The sequence below is a fragment of the Oenanthe melanoleuca genome, chromosome Z (genome assembly GCF_029582105.1).
Source record: "Oenanthe melanoleuca isolate GR-GAL-2019-014 chromosome Z, OMel1.0, whole genome shotgun sequence".
Lineage (NCBI taxonomy): Eukaryota > Metazoa > Chordata > Aves > Passeriformes > Muscicapidae > Oenanthe > Oenanthe melanoleuca.
In genome coordinates, this window is record NC_079362.1 from 49,439,714 (window position 1) to 49,462,317 (window position 22,604).

The window sequence follows — 22,604 nt, forward strand, 5'->3', positions numbered from 1 at the left end:
CAAAAAAAAACCACTTCATTAAGATAGTGCCCAAAAGCAGCAACGTGCAGAAAGTTCCCATGGCTTTATGTCCCTCCCTCCTCCAGTCTGAGAACAACTAAGAGCTGGGACAAAACAGTCTTGGAAAATGGATCATTCATGCTGGTGGTTTTTTTGTTGTTTGTTTTCTGGACTGCTGAGCTCAGCTGTGTTTGGCACTGTTCCCTTGGCTTGGCTTGGTCTCATGTGGCTGGGTTCAGCATCAGTGATGCTTGGCTTGGCTCAGCTGGGATTTTGGATTCTGCGTGGCTGCTTCTGCTCTGCCAGAGCCAGGGGTGTTCACTCCACTGGGCTCAAAGGGACAGAGAAGGGACCAGAGTGATGTAGATGGACTGAGTCCACCAGGCTGATCCTGACACCTTCTGAGCTAGGGAGAGCCAAGATGGTGCACTCCCCCTTCTTTCTGATCCTTGGCTTTTCCCACTGAATCCATATACCCCTCGATATGTGTGTGGTATGCAATAAACCAAGTCATCACACCCACATAGCACTAAAAACTCCATTCTGTTTCCCTGTAACCAGGACAGTGTGAAATGTGTGCTGTGACCCAGCAGATCAAGCAGCTAAACCCCTGTGCTATGCTGGATGATGGTCAAAAGAAAAATCTGTGGGGCACTGGCAGATCAATTACATCACACTCACCCAAACCTGCCAAGGCAAGCACCACATGCCTACAAATATGGCACAACCACTGGATGGCTGGAGAGGTACCCTGTGCCTGATGCCACCACCTGGAACACCATCTTGGGCCTTGAAGAGCAAGTCCTGTTGGGACATGGCACCCCTGAAAGAAGCGAGTTGGTTTCAAAAACAGCCTCATAGACATCTGGGCCAGAGAGCATGGTATTGAGGGGGTGCCCTGCCCAAACAAAACCTCTATATACCCTTGTCTTGGGGCGACTGGACAACTGTGGAAAGGGGTAAAGTCCCTGTGGTCCATATGGGGGAATGTGTTAGGGAAAACTCTCTGGATTAGTCCTGCCTCAAGCAAAGGCAAACTCATCTGTGGGACTGGTTTTGCTCCAGGACACAGGTGTATTTAGTGAGTAACACTGAGGGACCAGCTGTGTATTTGATAAGATCATTCAACTCTGTTACAGAGGGTAATTTTCATTAAAAGTGGTGGTAATTTTCCTGTAGAAGTTAAGCGGTCATATGGAAAGACAAAGTAATGCAAATTCTAACAAATTTAAGAAATGTAAGGTAGTATAAGGCACCTCTATCTTACAGACTTGCATCTCTTTGAATACTGAAAATGAAAGGAAGTGCTTCTTTATCCCAAAATAATTTGCCTAGTGAAACACTTCATTAAAAAAGATATTAAAAGCCCTGTCTTATTGTTTAGGTAATACCTAATACCACACCTTTACTTCGATGCATCTAAGTCTCTTTGAAAGGATAAAAGCTTCCAGGCTATTCTAGGAAGGTCAGAAAGTTGTATGTGTTGTGTTCTACCTCATCAAACAGAATAGCTGCCTTCAGCAGCGATTTAAACACCAGTAACAAATTCTAGTGTACAAAAGAAAATGCTGGCAGGCATGTGTCATTCATTGTATTCAGTTATTTTATTTTCACTATGCAAATGCAAAAGAAACACACAGTTAAGTTTCAGGTATGGATACAGAGTTTTCTAAAAATATCCCTTTCATGTTCTCTTCAATAAACCATGTGTTCAAATGTTTACATTTCAATCATAAGTAGCAGGTATCCTTTCCTCCCTGCCCCCTACCACCAAGGGACTTTTTCTACTTTAATATAAAGTACTGTAAACCTCTTATTCAAAAAAGAAAAATTCAGAACAAAAATTCTAAATCAAACACCTTTTCAGAATTGTTGTCTGGCATGGCACAACATTTAATAGTTTATTTTGGTATAGTAATTATTGAAATTTTATCAGCCAGGTTTGGTGTCTGTGAATATTTCAGACTTAAGGCAGATAATACACAGTTTAGAAATATATTAGCACATATTTGTCATGGTATGGCATTGTCAGTAGACATCAGTTTTTCATAATTCATTGTGCATTTCACATTTCAGAAAGCTTCTCCCATGCTGAATGTCATCCTTCTTCCTTTAGTCTTTTTCTTCTACACCTCTATTTTTGCTCTCAGAATTCTAACCTCAAGGTGTTGGTAATCCTACATTCCTGAAAAGCTTGCTTTCTTTACACAAGAGTTACATTTCTTCATACATTTCAAGGCAGCTGGTCAACATCTCAACTAAATGCAACAATTAAAAATTTAATTTTGGGGGAAAAATATAATTCTTACATATATTTTCACAGTTGTATTCATGAGCACATTTAAAAACAACTATCTCAACTGAGGAAGCTTTTAACCAGTACTAGGACTTGACAAGAACACGGGTTTCTTTTCCTGAAAATTAATTTCTCCTCTGGCTTACTACATGACTGATGCAAGTTTGTGGAATACTGTGTGGAATATATTTAAAAACTAACTTTGAAACTTAACATATTTATACTGACAGACAAGAAACCAATACTACACAACACAATACTTGATTGCAGAGATTCTAAAAGATACATTGTGCACTTATTAAAAAATTCTTTCACTTCAAATATAAGTGCAAAGCAATAGTTAATATTTTAATTCTATACTGTAGTAGCAGTCATGTATACATAAACCAGCACTTTTTCTACCAACAAAATCAAACAGCATTTTGGGTAGCATAATGATTACACTAAAGTATGACAAATGCAATGCCAACTGAAAAGAGTTTCTAAACAAAGTACTTAGTCTATTCATACAAAAGCTATGTAAAAATATGACATTATCAATGCTGTAGATCTGAGAGCTTTCAAAATACAAAATACAGTGTTCTTGGGTGTTTTTTGGTGTTGTTGTTTTGTGTCTCTTTTTTTAAGGTTACACAATTGGCAGTAGCAAATTCAGCAAAATCACTACATTTACATTCTCAACAGCTTTTTGAGAAAGCCACCAGGTCTGCTCTGGGACCTAAATATTGACACTGCAGATGACTATACATCCCCCAAGTCCTAAGCACTACTTGGTCCTATTCTCCCAGCTAAAAACATTCAACCCAAACAATCGAGCCTCCACACAGGCCTCTGGTAGTTAAAAAAGACTGTCTCTGATACAATTACACTGCAGTGCAAAGATATGGCTTTCTCTAAAAATTATATAGTATAAAGTAAAAAAAAAAAAAAAACAAAAAAAAAAACAACAACTCCACAAGACACTTATCCTTGAGTTCACCACTACATTTATGCAATCAAATAGAGTATGTAATTAGTCATACTGTAGTAGAACAAGAAAAAGACCTTTAATTCACTTCAAAAATTAACAGACTGGAAGATTTCTTCATTGCATTACACAAACTTCCCTGAGATTTTTACATAAATTATGTTCAGTCTACTACGTATTTGAAACCAGTGAGCTACTGAGTGTTATACACTGCAAATTTTACATAATTCCTGCATATGTTATCCAGCTAAAATGCTGTCTTGATGCTTGAAAGCTTTATCTCCTTTATTACAAAAAAAACATACACATAACTGAGACTACAATTGCAAAGACATGTTTTACACAAAACCTCAAATCCTCAAAGCAATGTATAGAAATTGAGAAAACAAAGTTGAACAAAGCACTTCAAAGTTCTTTGCAGCTTAAAAACTGACTGTGAAATTAGTTTGAGAAATCACTTATGCAAATGCTTGGTGGCAAGAACACTAACACAAATAGTTTTAAATGCAATGGGCAGAGAGAGAAGGCTGATGCTGCTCTCCCTATTTAGCACTCTCTTGTACTATAAAATAGCAATTTTGTAGGAGTGATTGTGGGAGAGAAACATCATAGTGGTACAAAATACTGCTATACTGGCACTATGTTACACTAAGTAAGGATTTTTTTTAGGTTTTTTTCTAAAGTTGAGGTTCTTCAACTTCTGATAAGATGGATGTAGCTAACCACAAACATTAAGGAGGCTCCCCAGTGAAAGTAACTTCTGTTTCACTAACTCACTGCCACAAATTTTTAAAATTAACACTTCATTTTAAATATAAATCTGGATGTCAGGTCAGTTTGCCAAGCTGTATATCCCCTTAACTGAACTTCTCTCAGTAGAAGTCCAAGAAGAACAAGCATTTTACTTTGCAAACAATAATGCTTAAGTAAAAACAAACAAACAAACAAGATTATTTGAACTAAAAAGAAACAAACCCTGCAATTATACTGCTTTGAGATATGAGATTATCCCCAAGTTTTATGCCTCAAGGCAGAACCGAAGCATTCTCTTGTCCAAAAATTTTTGTTGCTTATTTCAAAAGCTGAATTATACAGCATTCAGGTAGCTCTGATCTCCTTCCAGTTCTCAGTAACTGGAATCACATCCTTGCCCTCTGCTGAGTGCAGAGCAATTGCACTTGTAACTCCTCCCTCCAAATAGTCTCATGTTGGGTATTACCACAAAAAGAAACACACTTGGGCCACTTCAATACAGAACAGGCTTGATATTAAGATGCTCATCTTAATAGCAAAGTGAGGAATTGTGAAAGTGAGGGAATTTTCTAGATTTTTTAATCCTGCTTTGAAAGTTCCAGTTCATAGATACACTTATGACTGCATGAAACCTACAGAGATGGAAAAAAAAACAGAGCAGCATGTAAAAGGAGTATATTTTTTCCCTATTTAAACTGAAGACACTGCCTTGTGTAAAATGAATTAACTTCTATGTGTTATCACAGTATCTCCAATTCTATAAAGGCAATCTAATATCAACAAGGGAAGAGTAAGAAAAAAAGGACAACATCTTTGCTTTTCCATTTTTAAATTAAAATTTTTTCATGGATTAATAAATTTACTCTCCCAATAAAGCACAATTTGCTCCCTTTCTCTCAAAATACTTACAGTACATCACACAGTCTATCACATCTCTTTGGATATACTGCTGGCTGATAACTGATTCAGACAGGCACAGCAAATCACTTCTATTTTGTTACACAGAGAAGCCAGTTCTGCATCAACAATGAAAAAATAAGAAACTGTATTAACAGGCAAAAGTCTTTGTGCAACACACAAAACAGGTTGCTAAGTCACGATATACTCAGTGTAAAAGTATTTCTAGAAGTCTTATCTGGGCATCTCCATTTCAACACAGAAATACACTGTTTTTATATCACTTCATTTCATCACATTTTAAGTCACCTCTTTTTTGTACTGCCAAGTAAGGCAAATAATGGTGTTGCTGAATGACCACACATCATTTAATTTAGAAAAACAATTTCTTTCCCTATTGAGAATTTCAGCATGTTCTCACAGTAACAAAGAGATCCTGATAAAAAAGCCCTAGCAGGATTCCTCAGTATGTAGATTGAGATGGGGTGTTTGCCACACAGATTTTACTTCCAGCAAGGATAAGATGTGAGCACATGTACATATGTCAAATATACACAGCTGACCAAGTACATTTTGTTCTGCATTCCAACTTGTCCTCTGAAGGAGGGACAGTTTTCTCATCCACCCATGTTTTCCCTTATATGATCCACTCGCTGACCAAGATCCCGAAAGGTGGGGCGCTGGGCAACATTATTGTTCCAGCATTCTTTCATGATAGCATAAATCTGGAGAAGAAAAAAAGGTAATTGGTAGGAGGAAAACAGATATTATACATATTAGCTTTAAACTGTACTAAAGAACATGCAGATTAACGTTATGCTTCCAAACAACAGCAGCAGAAGAGTGTGCCTAAAGTCTTGCTATACCCATCATTTTATCTACTTGATCCAGTGACAGCAATGACCTAGGATAGGTGGCTCTGCAACAGCTCTTCCTATAAAAGACAATGTTTTTTAAGTTAGCATGAAAATTCACTCAGCTGTTTTTGGAATGGAAACTTTTATGAGACTTAGGTTATTTTGCTAAGGTTTTGGGTTTTTTTCTTGCTTTTTTTTTTTTTTTTTTTTTTTTTTTTTTTAAAGTTAAAAAATTCTTTAACATGACAAACACCAGTATGACCAGGAATCAGATTTACAAAGATAATAAGGCCTCCCCTGCAAGGTTAATATATACTTCTCCATATTTGTATATTAAATTCTCAATTATTCCTTATATATAAACAGAAATAAGCAAAAAAAGTTACTGTGCAAACTGAACCAACTTTGAAAGACATTTCACCTACAATAGTCACATGGTAACAGTTTTCTTTTTGCCCAGAGATGTACCTGATACCTGGCCTCATACAACTTGCCAAGCTCTTCACCTGCACTCTTCTCATTAATTCAATCCAGACTGTTATTCCTAATTTCTCATACTTTCAACAGTTTTGCTTAAGAGCAATCTGTACAGCTACCAGGAAAAAAGTCAGAAACTGTACCTTATCTTTTAGCAAATTTGACACACCTGCATTGACCAAGCTGCTTTAAAACCAAGTCTCAAGCAGCTTGTAAGCTGCAAGATAAGCTGCTGTAAGGTACAGGTATCTGGAATATTTATTATCTGTGATGACTGGCCTTTCAGAATAAAAAGCAGATGAGTACAGCTTCTGACACAGAGACATTTCCACCTTGCTTTGATATCTGGAGAAATGTCAGGCATTGAAACCTACGGGTTAGTTAAAATGCAGGTTCAGTAAAACAGATTATGTATTATCTTATACATATGACATTCAGGTTATCTATAAAAAGCCAAACCTTTGCAATTCAACAGTTGCCGTACTGGTACATACAAAACAAGAAAGGCTCTTAAAAGGCTCTTTCCATTCTCTGTGCATTTTTTCTTCCCCCATGGCCTCCTGCCTCACTTGTACCATTTTTTCTCTCTACTAGGTCACTTGACCCTGCTGTTTTCCGCCAGTTTTGAATGCATTATTTCTTGACTTATTGCCAAGTGTGCTCGACTTTAAGTGGACACAGCCATTAATCTGAGCTGGAAGTTACATATGTAAAAAATAATAGCCCATAATTATTTTACTTCCTTTTTTTTCCTTAATGATTCACCTACACAGCCCAACCAGGTCAGTTCGACTGAACCTGGCTTTGTGCATCCTGCTCTGAAGTACAGTTTATACTAAGAAGCAGTATGAAAGTGTTTTTTAAACCATCTTAAAGCATAGAACACTGCATCAATTTGTGTGCTCTGACGACAGCTTTACAGCTATACTTTAGTATCTACAAAGAACATGAATAAAAATCTGAAGACCCTAAACATAGAAAATCTGATTCATATACTTAATTGTGCCTACACTCTGCAAGTTGAAAATACTTGACAGTGAATAATATACATGATAAACATGAGCCTTCCACACTTGAGAAGGGAACAGTAACAGAAAGGCAATAGTCAAGACAAGAAGCTCTTTAAATCCTGTAACTGGATGTGAAAAATCTCAGGAAGATATTAAGATATTTTTGCTAAATATTACAGATTTCAAAAGAATCCAGAGTTCACAGCTTTGAATGAGAATCTATATAGGACTTACACAGAACAAGTTCTGTATACTAATCTTATTGCCTTAATACATGTATCTTTTTGAAATAGAAGTGTGAGTGCCCAAGTAGAACAGTCAGTCATAACAGTCCCACTTCATATATTCATCAAGACTACAGTCCGGGCTCCTGAGGCAGTACAAGCTAAAGAATCAGAAAAAAATATTATATTCATCCCAAAACTGATAAAATGACAGCACAGCCATTTCACTTGAATAAATACTTTGGTGGTCCAAGCAGAACAAAATACAAGTTTTGCATTTACAGGTACTCACCCTAACTGAGCACCCCTCACACTACAGTAATATTTTAACATAGTACTTCACCTCATCAGGGCATCCATCTGGTCTTGGCAGTCGTCCATTATTCTTCAAAAGCTCTATCAAATGAAATACAATCATCTGCCCTTGTTTATCATTGCCAATCATGCGCATGAATTCCTGAAACAAAAGGCTAACTGTAATATATAATATTTAGAGGAGTAAAAGATGCTGCAATATTCTTACCAAGCAAAAATTCTTTATAAGAATAGCAAGAATAAAATGAATAGTATATAACAATGATGAAATTATAAATTACATGTCCAGAGACTATATCAATAATTACAGATTTTTTTTTGTATGTAAAATGGAATATGACATAAAATAGAATAAATATATTATATACAGTAAAATAACTTAATGCTTTGAAAAATGCCAAATAGAAAACAGGTATTATCATGCTGATGAATAAAAACGGTAAACAGTAGTAATCAATAACTACAGAGCAGAAAAATTAGTATAATTTAAGCCAGCAAAAATGGCTACGCTAGACCTTGCTGTCCAAAAAACCAAAATAACCCAAAAAGCAGATTAAAACCTCAGTCAGACTGCAAGACAGCCAAAGTAAATGAGGATCTGCTATTAACTGAAAAAAAATTCTAAGCACAACATAAAGGACATATTTTTCTGCCAATGGTACAAAATTTCTTTAATGATCCTTGACATGAAAGTGTGAAACACCCATTGGTTGAACGTTCAAATGGCCAAGTTGTGAAAACAGTGTATAATTACAAAGACTACGAGAGGTGAACAAACCACTTTGGTTAAATTTTCCAAATTACCTTTTTTTTGGTACATACCAATAGGACAACCAACCTGATGAAATGTGAATGCACATATAGATTGATTCATTGAAATAACAGTCCACCTGTACTCATAACTTACTCCATCAATTTTCATTTCATAATCCTTCTAAAAAACTCCAGGTGTCTCAGCATTTATGTTCCTATGCTGGAAGAGTTGTCCTGAGTTCTTCCTTGATATCTCTGTATGGAATTACTAAGAGATCCACTGAGGCCCGTGCAGAGGTATCCTCCAAGAGTATTTTTGCCTGTTATCACTATTCAGCTCTCAAAACCACATTTGTTAGGACTGACACTCTGGACCAGTAAATACAGAAGCCTAAACTCTCCTCTGTTATGCCCACAGATAATGCTAGGTGAAAATATGATCATGTATCTTATTTTCAATTGGAGAATAATAATATCTTTCTTCACCCACTGTAAATTTGTCTTTAAAGACACCTGTCAACAGCCTGCAAAAAGCCACTCCTCTTCTTTCTTGAACTTTGCTAACTTACTAACTTGGGTTCTGCTAACATAAAATACCTTTAAGTTCCTTATTTAAGTTAACTTAATTCATTACGTATGTGTTTGGCTCAGCCTTAAATTTGGAACAATGATAAAAATAAAGGTCATGCAATGGAATGGTTACATCTGGGATAACTCTCCACAAAGGATGGGACAGAACAACCTATAATAAGAGATTATAAATATTTTTCAAACAGAAGTAATTTTTATATCTTGTTTCCTTCTTATGGCTTTATACCAGTACTTTTTAGTTACTGCTTCAGACTGGACGTGTCTCATAAATACTAAGGTATCTCCAGAAAAGGATCAGTAAACATCAACCTATTGAGGTGCACGACAACTTTGAAAGTTTAAACAAATTCTCTGAGATTCATTAAATATATACTTACAGCTGGTGGGCTTTTGCTTTTGTCAATATAGGTGAAGAGTTCATACAAGACAACACCAAAGCTCCACACATCTGAGGCCACAGAAAATTTGCTTTCTGTCAGAGATTCTGGTGCGTACCTGCAACACACAGTACAAGGAAAATTGCTCTCTGCAAAATGTATAATTTTGATTTTGAAAACATTTGTTTTACTAAGATCTCTTTTTCATGAGTAAGTGTTCTTTATTCATTGATATTAGCCTGTTCTCATTCCTTTTGTTACCTTCAAATAGTAACTACTCCCTTAACAATATTAATTGGTTTCAAAAACCAAATCCACCTTAAACAAACACAGTTAGTGATAACTATAATGAAGTTTGATTTCTTCCCCTACAAGGTTGTAGATATATTTCTTATTTGTAGTAAAAGTAAACAAGAATTTGATCTGATAAGACCTGCAAAGAAAGACATTTATAGCCTTCCATCACTTTCAGTGAGCCTTAAATTGTGTTGTAAGCACTTCTGGAAATAAACTGTGTGTCTCCTATAATATCTACTAAGATTCCATTTTGTATCATTTATTCTTTAGGTAAACAGTGCCTGAGTCAGGATTAAAATGCAGATTAAAATTGCGTGTATGGAATGGCATTTTCTCTTGGGGTGTATCCAACAGATCTCAGCTGGAATACATGAATGACCAATGTTTAGGGAACATTTGAAAGCATCCAGGCAAATGGGCCATTTTAGAATTCCTTTATCTCTGAATATATTTTCTGTTGGATGCTATTTCCTTTAAATAAGTATCTTTTGACATTTTTGTTTTGGGTGTTTTTCTGGATTTTTTAAAAATATGTTGAAAGTCCTAGATACTACTCTGTGAAGTGCAATATCAAGCACATGACTTTCACAATGCTGGACAACTGATGTGGACCTTGCAAGTAAGAATTCCACAACATGCAAAATGCATTGGTTGAAATGACAAAAACTGAAAACATGCCATGATTTCACATACCAAAGAAGACTTACCAAAATATAGGACTTTCACCAGGTTCTTTCACTTTGTAGTATTCTTTATCTTGTGGCAAGACTTTTGTCAATCCAAAATCTCCAATTTTAACTCTGTTCTCATTCTCCACCAAAATATTTCTTGTTGCTAAATCGCGGTGAACATATCTTTTTGTACCAAGATACTCCATGCCCTAGGTGTAGAGGTTACAAACAGAACAGGAAGAGAGTTATTTTTCTCACTACATAGCTGCACTTTCCCCAAGAGGATGAATTAATCTCAAAGTTAAAACCAAAACCACATTTGTCTTCTCTGAGGAGTTAATTTTTCCAAGCTCAGGGACTTCCCTTAACTAGAGTGAGACAGACTGACCACATGTCAGAGCCAAGTATTTTTGATTATGCAGCTGGATAACTGCTACAGCTCCTTTTTGTGACCAAATGCAGTTGGCTGGTAGTATGCAGAAGGAAAAGAATTGGGCTAAGCTACACAATCCAGAGCACATGAGAAGATTATCCAACCTATCAATTTAATTCACACTTTTTTCTTCATTTTCTGCATCTGTTTCCCCAATTGCTTCCACATAATTTTGTATTATGATTCCTTGCATTTGACTCACTGTATTTCCAACTATGTGCCTTGTTTCTCTTTGGTCTTCTGTATGGACCATTATTCACCAATACAGTCTGTTTATTATTATATTTCCACAGATTGCTGTAACAAAACATTGGTCTGAAGGCATGTTGTCTTTTGTTGCTGATGACCCCGTCTTACCAATGCAGCTAATTGCTTTCATTAACAATGAAATTTGGAAGAAGCCAGTGTGTGTAGTCGCATTACTAAAACAAAGGTCTTGCTTGGGCAATGATAAATGGAGGACTGAAAGTGATGCTGCATAGTGTTGAGAGAAACCAACTCATACATGAAAGGAATCACAAAGTAAGTTGTTAGTTTCGTAGTTTTATAAAAAAGCGTATCGCCCCTTCAACACAACGTAAAAGTTCAATTACACTAATAGTGTTGGTGATCTCAAAAGTTCTGAAAAGCAATGTCATACTAGTCATGCCAAAAGGCTTATTTCAGTCTCTCTAATTTTTTTTTTTAATGTAAGAAATCTCAAAGTTTGGCTATGAAGTACAATCTTTCTCTCAGATCTTAGTACCTCCCAGTACCATTGGGTGGCATTGCTGCTTTCTCACAGCTCATTCCAAAACTGTTCAAAAATGTCCTGTTTCTCATTGCCAGCTTATTCACTGCCATAAATACCAAACCTAACTTCTTCAAAGTGAGGCTTCTGTGGTTCTGGTACAACTAGCCTATGAAAATGCTAAGTTCTGTCTTTCTTACTATGATGTACTATTCTGAAAACAGACCTAAAGTCTGATGACAGTAGCAACTTCTCTGTTAGCCTAGAAAACACCTAAGGCAGATCTTTAACTGAAATAATGCAATATCTAAGTGTATATCATAGTCCTGTGGCATTAGTCTAACAACAGAGTTTAAATGTGATTTTAAACGTTTCCATCTGTAAAACTGGGTTCACCAGCAAGGACACTTGAAACACTTCAAACACTAAGAAAAGGAAAGCCCTTTCCTAGTATAATAGCAAGGAGCCAAAACAGTAAACAACCAAACACATTAATCTTAACTCTCAGGCAATTAATTTCTCTCATACACTTCATAAGAGAGCATCAAGGCAGAGGTAGAAAAGTTTTTGATCAAAACCCCCCAAGATTACAGACAGAAATGCACAGCAGAAAGATGTGAGATGCTGAAAGAACAAATATTGCAAGAAAAATAAAACCTGAAAATCTGAAAAGTGTAACATGATCAGCTAAATGAAGAAAAAGCATTCATGTTCCATTTTCACAGTATCAGTTACTTGCTATGTTTACAACTAAGTTGTTTGGGAGTACCAGAATGCCACAGATTAGAGTGAATTCTTAAAGCAATCAATATAACCTCTACTTTGCAAATTGTACAGCAACAACACTTCAAAGCAAGGCACATGCACTGTAACTCTCAGGTTTTGCTTTCCTTAGAAGTGAAGACATTTTTTAAGAGCAAATTCTATGCAGTTTCCCACATTTTCATACTATTTGTCCCCATGGTTCATCATTATCAAAGCAGGACGTTTTCCCGCTTTAGTATCTGCAGGATGCATATTTTAGCTCCCTTTCTCTTGGCTAGTACTTGGTACTTAGGAAGGAATCATCTTATCTGCCATTCTGATTTCTCACCACCCTGAAGACGTGTAATATTTTGAAAGTTTTTTCATATATGTGTATGTAGACACACACACATACACACACTAAGGTCCCTTTTTCTTTGTAGTTTCTGAATACAGTTCCTTTCCCAAAGATTTCTGCCATATTTGCACAGCCATCAAAGGCCAAAAACCACCTTCTGGTCCTCCCAATGGATACTTTAGACCAGGGCCCTGAGACATGTTGCCACTGTTGTTTCACCAGGCTTTGAATGAAAGCCTGAGGACTTCTACATGCTTCGCAGCTTCTTATGGGAATGCACAAGGTCAGCACATTGAGGTCACAGGCTGAGATGGACACAGAATAAAATCAGTAAGTGTCTGCAGCTTTTGTATGCTCAAAAATCCATGTTGCATCTTACTTCTATGAAAGATTTAGTCACCACCTTCACAGATGCTGCTGAGTGTTAAGACTCTCTCAGGTCACTGCTTGAACAAAGACTGTTTATAGTGACTTAGCAGCATAACAACAGCAATTTTGTTGTAGAAGTAAGTATGAGATGGTTTCTTAGGCCTGTTACCAGAGAATGACTTCTTGTTTTGGAGACAAAGATCAGAGAGCTCTTCAACCCTCTGAAGTGGGTGGTCGCCTGTTCAATCCTTCCTCTCTGCGAAAAGACTGGTGTTTGCCATAGACTTGCTAACACTTTTTGTTTTCCCACATTCTGCACTGCTTGCCCATCATGGAGCTTTTTTTGGAGACTACCCACATTGCTGTGCTTCAGTGAGGCACATTAATAGGTGAGATAAGCTGTTAAGGGTGCAGCATTCCTTGTACATGCAAGAGGTTCAACAGCTAAAGTTTAGTCCAGTTTCAAGCAGGGAACCAGCAAGCTCTTTTCACCATGAGAATGTTAGAAGAAGAGCTTGGCTCTGGCAGAGACTCCTCTGATTCTTGTCAGACCTTTTCCGTTGATATTGCAGAAGCTAAGTCTTAGCATCTTATTATGGCAGGGCACAATTACCAGACATAAGAATATCTGTGGGCAACATGCCCTAAAAAATATCCATCCTAGCATGATGAGGAAGCTGACAGCAGAGCTCACCAAGCCACTCTGCATCATCTGTCATCTGTCTTGGCTCAAGTGGGGATGACCCAGACGACTGCAAACTGGCCAGTGTGACACCTATCCACAAAAAGGGCCAGAAGGAGGATCTGGAAAACTACAGGCCAGTCAGCCTCAGCTCGGTGCCTGGCAAGGTTATGGAACAGATCACCTTGAGTGTTATCACACGGCACCTACAGGACAGCCAAAGGCTCAGTACCAGTCAGCAGGGATTTAGGAGGGACAGGTCCTGCCTGACCATCCTGATCTCCTTTTATGATCAGGTGACCCTCCTGGGGGATGCAGGAAAGGCTGTGGATGTTGTGTACCTGGACTTCAGCAAGGCGTTTGACACTGTCTCCCACAGCACACTTCTGGAAAAGCTGCAGCCCATGGCTTGGAAAGGAGCACTCTGTGCTGGGTTAAGAACTGGCTGGATGGCAGGGCCAGAGAGTGGTGAATGGTGCTGCAAACAGCTGGTGGCTGCTCACTCGGGGTGTCCCACAGGGGTCTGTGTTGGGCCCAGATCTGTTTAATGCCTTCACTGATGATCTGGATGAGGGGATCGAATATACCCTCAGTAAATTTATGGACAACACCAGAAAGGGTGGGAGTGTTGATCTGCTGGAGTACAGTAGGGCTCTGCAGAAGGACCTGGACAGGCTGGATTGACGGGCCACATCCAGCAGTATGAGGTTTAATGGGAACAAGTGCCAGGTCTTGCACTTTGGCCACAACAGCCCCAGGCAGAGCTCCAGGCTGGGGACAGAGTGGTTGGACAGTGGCCAGGCAGAAAGGGGCCTTGGGGTACTGCTGACAGCAGCTGAACATGAGCCAGCAGTGCCCAGGTGGCCAAGAACGCCAATGGCATTCTGGCCTGTTCCAGCAATGGTGTGGCCAGCAGGAGGAGGGCAGGGATTGTCCCCCTATACTCAGCACTGGTGAGGCCACACCTCAAATCCTGTGCCTAGTTCTGGGCCCCCCAGTTTAGGAAGGACATTGAGGTGCTGGGGCATGTCCAGAGAAGTCAACAAGGATGGTGAAGGGTGTGGAGCTCAGGCCCTGTGAGGAGCAGCTGAGGGAGCTGAGGCTGTTTAGGAGGCCCAGGGGGACTTCATCCCTCTGTACAGCTCCCTGAAGGGAGGGTGGAGCCAGATGAGAGCTGGGCTCTTCTCCCAGGCAACCCGTGACAGGATAAAGAGAACACAGTCTCAGCCTGTGCCAGGGGAGGTTTAGGCTGGACATTAAGAAGAAGTGACTTGCAGAGATTTAGGCTGAGCATTAAGAAGAAGTGGTTTGCAGAAGGGGTGACTGGGCTTTGGAATGCGCTGTCCAGGGATGTAAGGGAGTCACCATCCATGAAGGTGTTTAAGGAAAGACTGGATGTGGCACTCAGTGCCATGGTCTGGTTAACAAGATGGTGTTCATTCACAGGCTGGAGTCAACAATCTCAAATGTCTTTTCCAGCCCACTTGATTCTGTGATTATGAAATCTTACGTAACCTACTGTTTCCATGTCTTTATTGAAGGCATTGGAAAAAGAAATTAAAAAATATTTCTGGTACATGCCTTGATGAGGTGTGGTTATATTTTTTATTTTTGTCTCTCTGCCCCTAACCTCATTTTTTTTCTTTACTCAAATTTCTAAATATGCAATGAAATCTTATGTGTCTCTAGTTTCTTATATCTAAAGAGTAATTACAGAATAAAACCAAGGAAGGCATAAACTGTCTCTATGAGGAAAATGAGATATCACAAAAAAGATCAGATGTTTGTACCCCTTTTCAGGATTTTATGAATTATTGGTGCCAAATAATTTATTACAGGTTTGGGTATTTCTAAGGCCTACAGAAATCATGTATCTTTGCTCATAATTACAGTTTAAAATAAATTGTTTAAACATACACATGCTCTTACAGTGTTTTCATAACTGAACGCCAAATTTCTGAAAATTCCATCATAGAATGTGATGAACAGATTGCCTCAGTATATTAAATCCTACAATATCTTAGGTCACCTTAGGAAGAAAAGAGTATATTCTGCCTCAGTCAGCAGATAGGCCAGTCTCAGTATCCCGTATTACGATGCCCAGAAGTTTTTCTAGCTCTTGACTATATGAATATATTGCTACATTTTCTTAAGGTTATGTGGTGCTAGCAGCAACAGCATTATAGAAGATATACTAAAACAACCAGTTATTGTTGGTTTGAGACAAATAGCATGAAAAAAGGAGACAAAGCTATGTTGAAAAACATATATAATTTGAAATGTCCTACCTTGCATATCTGGGATGCATACAGCAAAAGCTTCTTGTGGTCCAGCCTCTCCTTGTGTTTCTGCAGATAATCTCGTAAACTTCCATATGGTAAGTATTCCATAATTAATCTTAGATTCCTACGTCCTTTTACAGCAATAACAAAAAATACAAATGTAATTTTTTCTGTAACTTTCCAAAGATGAGTTTTTAAATATCAGTATTTTAAAACATCTATCAGTAGTCATAATACAAAACGGACTTAATACAAAAATATTAATTTATTATCTACACATCACTATGTAACTTTTCACATATTAATTAACTGCATTTCCTCAGAAAATGCCACTTATTGAAACTCAACAAGAATGTGGATATGCTTGAAAAATCAATGTATCACTAATCAGCATCATCTCATCAATATTTCAGCTACTATTACTAAGGCAAAGTAGAAGTCTGTATGTCTGTCTTGTCAAGATGAAACTCACAATGGCAAGTGGCATCAACATGTTATCAATGTCACCGTCTTTCAAAACAGCTTCATTTGTTTTGTACTTTCTCATCCTGGTTAATTTAGGACAAGTCAGCGACTGTCATAAACACCTCTCTGAATTTCTCAGTATGCATATTTAGGTGTATTTAATATTGCACATACCTGCACTGTAACATACTCCTTTGTATTTAACGATGTTATCATGCTGCAGAGATTTGAGTATTTCAATTTCTCTTTCAAAGTCCCTAAGGTGCTCTTCTGTGCTATGTTGCAGCTTTTTCACAGCAACCACCTCCCCAGTATTATCCTGCAGCGGGTCATACCGGCACATCTCAACACTGCCAAAATTTCCCTAGGTTACAAATGGAAACATTTGGGAATTAAAAACAAGTCCACATCATTCATTCTTTCTTTGTGTTTCATAGTGTACATGTCTGTTCATGTAGAGTGTAGTTTTTGTTCAGTGCTCACTGTAATAAGCATTAAGGTGACGTGATTAATTATTTAAGTGAAATGCCACAAAACTTCCCTGAGAGAATAAGTGTAGGACAGAGGATAACTGCAAAAGAAACATATTCCATGAAAGGAAGCAAATGGAACAGGAAGTGAGGACAAGGAAAGAGGGTGATGTCCATCTATTTTCTCTCCTTTCACAAATTTCCACTTCCACTGGCATAATACTTTCCCTGCACTTGCATAAATGTCTTTGTCTTGGTTCTTAATTTTGCTTTGTTTCTCTTTGTTTCCTCTCCCATTTGTTTCAATGTTCTGGTTTTGTCTCTTTCTTCATTTATATTGTCTTTTGTCTTCTTTTATGCAGCCATCACCTACTACTCTGTTGCTCTCCCTAAGCTATGTTATCACAGTCAACAACCAACCATCTGCAACAGAAGTAGTTCTGCTGCTTCACTTTCAGGTTGATTCAGTACTTGAAGCCAAAGGAATATTGGTAAAAATGAAACAAAACAGCAAAGAACCATTCTAGAAAAACAGTACTTGGTGAAGATCTGTCAGCTGCACTTGGTCATCTGTCTAGGTATGTTTTCACATGGCCAGGCTGCAATGACTTGCAAAACTAGTAACCAAATGCTGATTTCTAAAGCCAAAAAGTTTAAAGCTTACATGTATCTTGAAGACATACACCTTCCTCTTGAATTTAGAGACTCGTATTTCTCAGAATATGCATACACAAAAACCTCAACCCCACTAGTTCTGTGCAAGACTACTCCAAAGTGTTGCTAACTGAATACCAAGTGTGTGTATATATCTATTCATACATGCATACATACATATATATATATAAAGTTTATGTCAGGCAGCTCTGCATTACTGAAAAATATTTTAGCCTTTTGGTGTGACTGGATTCATTGTGGAGATTAGCTAATTTTCTTCTAAGATACCGTGAAAGTGAAAAAAGAGCTAGAAGGAACTGCACGTGTTGCTCAGATGTGACTGAAATTAGTAACTTCTAAAACAGAAGTTTCACTGTAAATAATATTTACGAGGTCATCAAAAGATAACTGAAAACCATAGTTATTTCCTAAGCTATTACAGAATTTTGAAACATCTTACCTTGCCAAGTTGCTGTAAAAACTTAAGATGTCTTTCTTCAAATTGCGTTGGGTCCCGATCTTCAAAAGCACCAGAAAATCCAAGTGCTCCAATTCTCATATTTGGCAACATATCACTTTCCGTCAATAGCTCGTAATCTGAGAGGTAAAAGGAAGAAGGGAAGAAAGGGAACAGAAGGCACAGAGAAGTGAACAACAGAAGGAAGATCCTTATTACAATCACAGCATGTTCTACTTTTGTTTGGCATACTTCAAGTTCACTAGAATATTGATAGCTGCCTTTATTTCTATATAGTAATTTGCAGATACAATGATGTGTTGCAAAAAGCAAACTAAAAAGAAAGTGAACCAATAGCAATCAGGAGTATTTTGGATCCTGTTTTATCGCAAACTCACCTGGAGTGAATAAACTGTTCAAATCACGTATAATTGCCCTAAAAGAAGGCCTGAAATCTGGCTCATAATCCATACAGTTGTTTATAAGGTTTGCAAGTTCTGTCCAGTTGGGAGCAGGAAGCTGGTGCCTATCTTCATAAAACTGTAGTTTCTGGAATTAAACAGGTAAGTCATTTTACAACCATGAAGAGTTGCAGAAGCCTTAACATTCTCACCAGAGTAGCCAAAAATTACAGCTCTAAACCTAGACTTGTTATCTCACCAAATGTACATTATCCCACCAATTTTCATCAAAAGCAATGCTGGTATAATTTAGAGCGATCAGTTCAGAAATTTCCAGGCAGTTACTGGTAGAAGATAAGAGGCTAAAGAAAAATAGTATCTCCTTTATTGGTAATTTCATAAATCCTCAACTGGATAGGTCCAGCAGAAAGTTCTACTGATCTGTGAACTGGCTGAACTCACAATTGTGAAAAGCTCTGTAAGTATTATGAAAGAATGTAGGGCAACTTCTGAAATACTTAGATATCTATAAGCTAATTCTAGGTAAACCTCGGAGATTATTGTAAGAGCTGATTAAAATACCTGAGAAATCACATCAGGCTTTATGGGAAGATTACAGTATGTTTAAAAAAATAATATACCAGTACTTTTGCGGCATAGTGAAATTTTTTTTTTGCTTCCAACTAAGGAAACAGATACATATGAATTAGTATTTTTATGGAATGTATTTCCCCTCCATCTCCTGTTCCTACCTGAGATAAAAGTTAACATTTCTGGTTTAGCTAAAATATTACATTGTTGCAACATACAAAATACTACTGTATTTAAGATGTTCAATTACAAGAATGCTAATTAAAATCCATATACACTGTTAGGAATAATTTTTGTTTAAAGCAATACACTGCTGCAACAAGGCAACAAAAATATTAACTAGATAATACTGAAAATTCTGCACTTTGTTCCCCTAAAATCAAAATAAACGACATAAAAACAAACTTCAAATTATTTCTTCTGGCTATTATCTACCAGATAATATGTCTTCTTCCTACAGTGGTCATATGCGACACCACTTTAAATGCTGAAGTGGCTACAACAGCAGATGTTCTAAATCAGAAGTGTTCAAAGAACTGCTATGACAGTAGACCCACTAATACTTACTCTTGAAGAATCCAGTGCACTCAGGGGTTTGTCTCCTCCACTGCAGATTTCCCACAAAGTGGTACCAAAACTCCACTTGTCTGTAGCTAGGCTTAGCTGTTTGGGATTCTCAATACATTCAGGAGGAACCCACGGTATTCTCTCAAGAAGAACTGTGCAATCACACAAAGGAAACTTGTTAAGACGAATAACGAGACCAGAAAATTCCCTAACATATTTGATTTGGTAAAAATTACTTTAATATACATAGGTATTTAATTCTGCAAGGTACTAATAATACTTTTCCAAGTATTTGCTCCCACCAAAAAATCAATTTATGGAATATGGACAAAAATAAAAGTAATATTTGTGGATCAGAGAGGAAGTCCATTAGTTTACTGTAAAATAAGCCTAAAGGTGTAAAACTGTCTTAATATCAATTCCATGTTACATTTTTTTCTCATGATTTCTCTATTTCCCCCAATCTTACCAAGACTTAATACCTACTACAGAGAACCAAGACATCAAAGAATAAAAAAGTACTTTGCCAGTGGTTGGTGTCTTATGGCAAAGCAAAAGTCACCATGAAATGGAATTTTATGCTATGTGATTTTTAAACTATTGCTAATGACTCCAATAAAAAGTACTTATTTGGATTTAGCACTCCTTAGAAGCTTCACATTAAACATTAATTTAAATTGTTTACTGGCAAATAATGACACTGCATTACTTATAGGCTGTTAGATACATTATTTCTTTAGACATTGACAAAAATACCAAGTATGAAGTGCTTCTATTAAAAAGAAAGGCCACAAAAAGAATAGTAAGGTTGCTTCCATTCCATTAGCTTAACAACCTTGTACATATTTTCCATTTAATTAATTTTGCTGTTTGTAAAGCATTGGAACAGTCTTAATGGTGGATGATAACCAAGTATTTTTAACATCAAGTGGTTCCAGGCATTCACCAAGAAATGCACTTAAGATGCTGTTTAACCACCAGCCAGCATTTTCAAAAGTGCATTTGGTTTCAGTTCTGAAAGTTCTTGCAAGCTATAAAAGACTTGATCAATTATAAGACACTAAGTTCAGTAGCTATCTGCAAATGTAACAGACTATATAATATATTTACAATATAACATAACAACAGTAATACCAATGAAAAAGGGTTGAAAATGAGAACAGCAGGGAAAAAAGCTCCCACAGTGGAGAATTGTGGCTTTATTTCCTGTAGCTATTTGCTAATTAAAAAGATACACTCAAAACTGCTTGGCTAGGACTGTAGAGATAATTATAAAATGACAGAGTGATCAAAGAACTCACTATAAGAGAATTATTTTAGATGGTGGTAAGGAAAAACCCAACCACAAATTTTTTTTTCAAGTCAGAAGCACTAAACAAGAAAGCTAATGCAAAGACTTACTATCTCTTGGCAAAACTGTAATACTGATGCCAGGATCGCTCAGCTTTATAAATGGAAGGTTTCCAGACTTCCTGTCTTCCTCTCTGATAAGCAAGATGTTTTTTGCACAGACATTCCCATGAACAAGGCCTTTATCCTCCTATAAACAGAAATGCATCCTTTACAAACTGACAAAAAAAGTCTTACTGTTGAAGAGATATTTAAAAACAAATACTGTACAGCATGAGAAAAACATCAGCAAATAAAATAATGATCACAGATTGGGTTGATCAAATTTCAGGTACTTCACCAGTTTCTCTCAAAGTTTTCAGCCAATTATTCCTCTCTACCTGAAGTCTGAAACAATTTGATGTGGGTTAACTCCAAAGAATACTCATCCATCCATTTAAAATTAATGTACGAACATCTACATTCTTTTAAAGGAAAAACTTATCTAGTCACATATTCTGTCTTGAATGATGGCCTTTCTATCTAACTAGAAGGATTGTAAGGTTGAGACCTAAAGCCCAACTAGAATGCACTAGCAGAGTGAACAGTAAAGTTTTGCCCTCCCAGTAGTTAAGTATTAACACTACCAGGAAATTGTTGATGTTCAGCATCATGAGCTGAGGTGGGAAGTCCAGAAAGGAGAGGTGTGGGGGAAAGCATTACTGCAAATGTGCTTATACTTCATGATAAAACATAAAGCACTGAAAAAGAATGGACATTCAACTACACTGTGTGCAAGATACAAAGTCATTCCCTGGGTATCTACAAAATAGCTGCATTATCAAAACCCTCCAGAGTTTCAAGAATTCAGGTAATAGCTCAGCCTTTCTACACGCATTAGTCTGAATCACTTGAATTCTGCCATTAACAAAACTGAATCACTTACCAGAAAATGCATGGCTAATGCCAACTGTTTGGCTACTTCCAGCTTCCACAAAATATTGATAACATTTTTGTTCTTTTTCAAATATGTGTCCAAGGATCCAAATTTTACATATTCTTGTACAAGGATGTCTGATTCATAATGATAAGAAGAGTAACAATTAAAACCAACAACAAATTATAAAATTTCAGGACAAATTCATGACTTTAGTACTACTCTTTTTTTGATATCCTATTATTATCTGACTATAAATTTCAACCTCTGTGGTATCTGAGTACTGCTACAAATACTGTATGTTCTTTACACTTCTTCATAATGTGGAAGTTCACCTAATTTCTTCTCAAATGCAAAGTTACTAGATTTAATCTTTCAGGCTTAATTATTTAGATTTAATCTTTTACAGATTAGGTAAAATCCAATGAGCATCTTTCCACCCTCACCTGAAAGACACAATAATGTAATTGCTGATGAAACATAGTAGTGCACAATCCATGTGTTGAGTTAAATAACATCCAAGTCATTCACTTCATCATTGTTTACAATCTATACTCTTACTGAAAAATGCAATGCTTTATTGACAGAAGATGCTTTCCTTGAAAACAGACAAGTATTTCCTCTAAAATTGTGTATAGGTATATGACATA

At 37.1% G+C, this 22,604-nt stretch overlaps 1 protein-coding gene across 5 annotated transcripts in view; it reads right to left on the reverse strand.

Moving 5' to 3' along the window:
• Nucleotides 1–1,582: 1,582 nt before the first annotated feature.
• The window catches only part of JAK2 (Janus kinase 2), an 85,801-nt gene continuing 64,779 nt past the window's right edge, over nucleotides 1,583–22,604 (reverse strand). For all 5 annotated transcript variants that reach the window (XM_056513193.1, XM_056513195.1, XM_056513192.1 and 2 more), the window contains 11 exons: nucleotides 21,964–22,091; nucleotides 21,090–21,228; nucleotides 19,689–19,840; nucleotides 18,528–18,678; nucleotides 18,133–18,269; nucleotides 16,723–16,912; nucleotides 16,090–16,214; nucleotides 10,522–10,694; nucleotides 9,518–9,635; nucleotides 7,825–7,938; nucleotides 1,583–5,638 (listed from right to left, as the gene is read on the reverse strand). In XM_056513193.1, coding sequence (XP_056369168.1) covers nucleotides 5,531–5,638; nucleotides 7,825–7,938; nucleotides 9,518–9,635; nucleotides 10,522–10,694; nucleotides 16,090–16,214; nucleotides 16,723–16,912; nucleotides 18,133–18,269; nucleotides 18,528–18,678; nucleotides 19,689–19,840; nucleotides 21,090–21,228; nucleotides 21,964–22,091 — 1,535 coding nt within the window. In that variant the 3' untranslated portion in view covers nucleotides 1,583–5,530. The remainder of the gene's footprint in view (nucleotides 5,639–7,824; nucleotides 7,939–9,517; nucleotides 9,636–10,521; nucleotides 10,695–16,089; nucleotides 16,215–16,722; nucleotides 16,913–18,132; nucleotides 18,270–18,527; nucleotides 18,679–19,688; nucleotides 19,841–21,089; nucleotides 21,229–21,963; nucleotides 22,092–22,604) is intronic.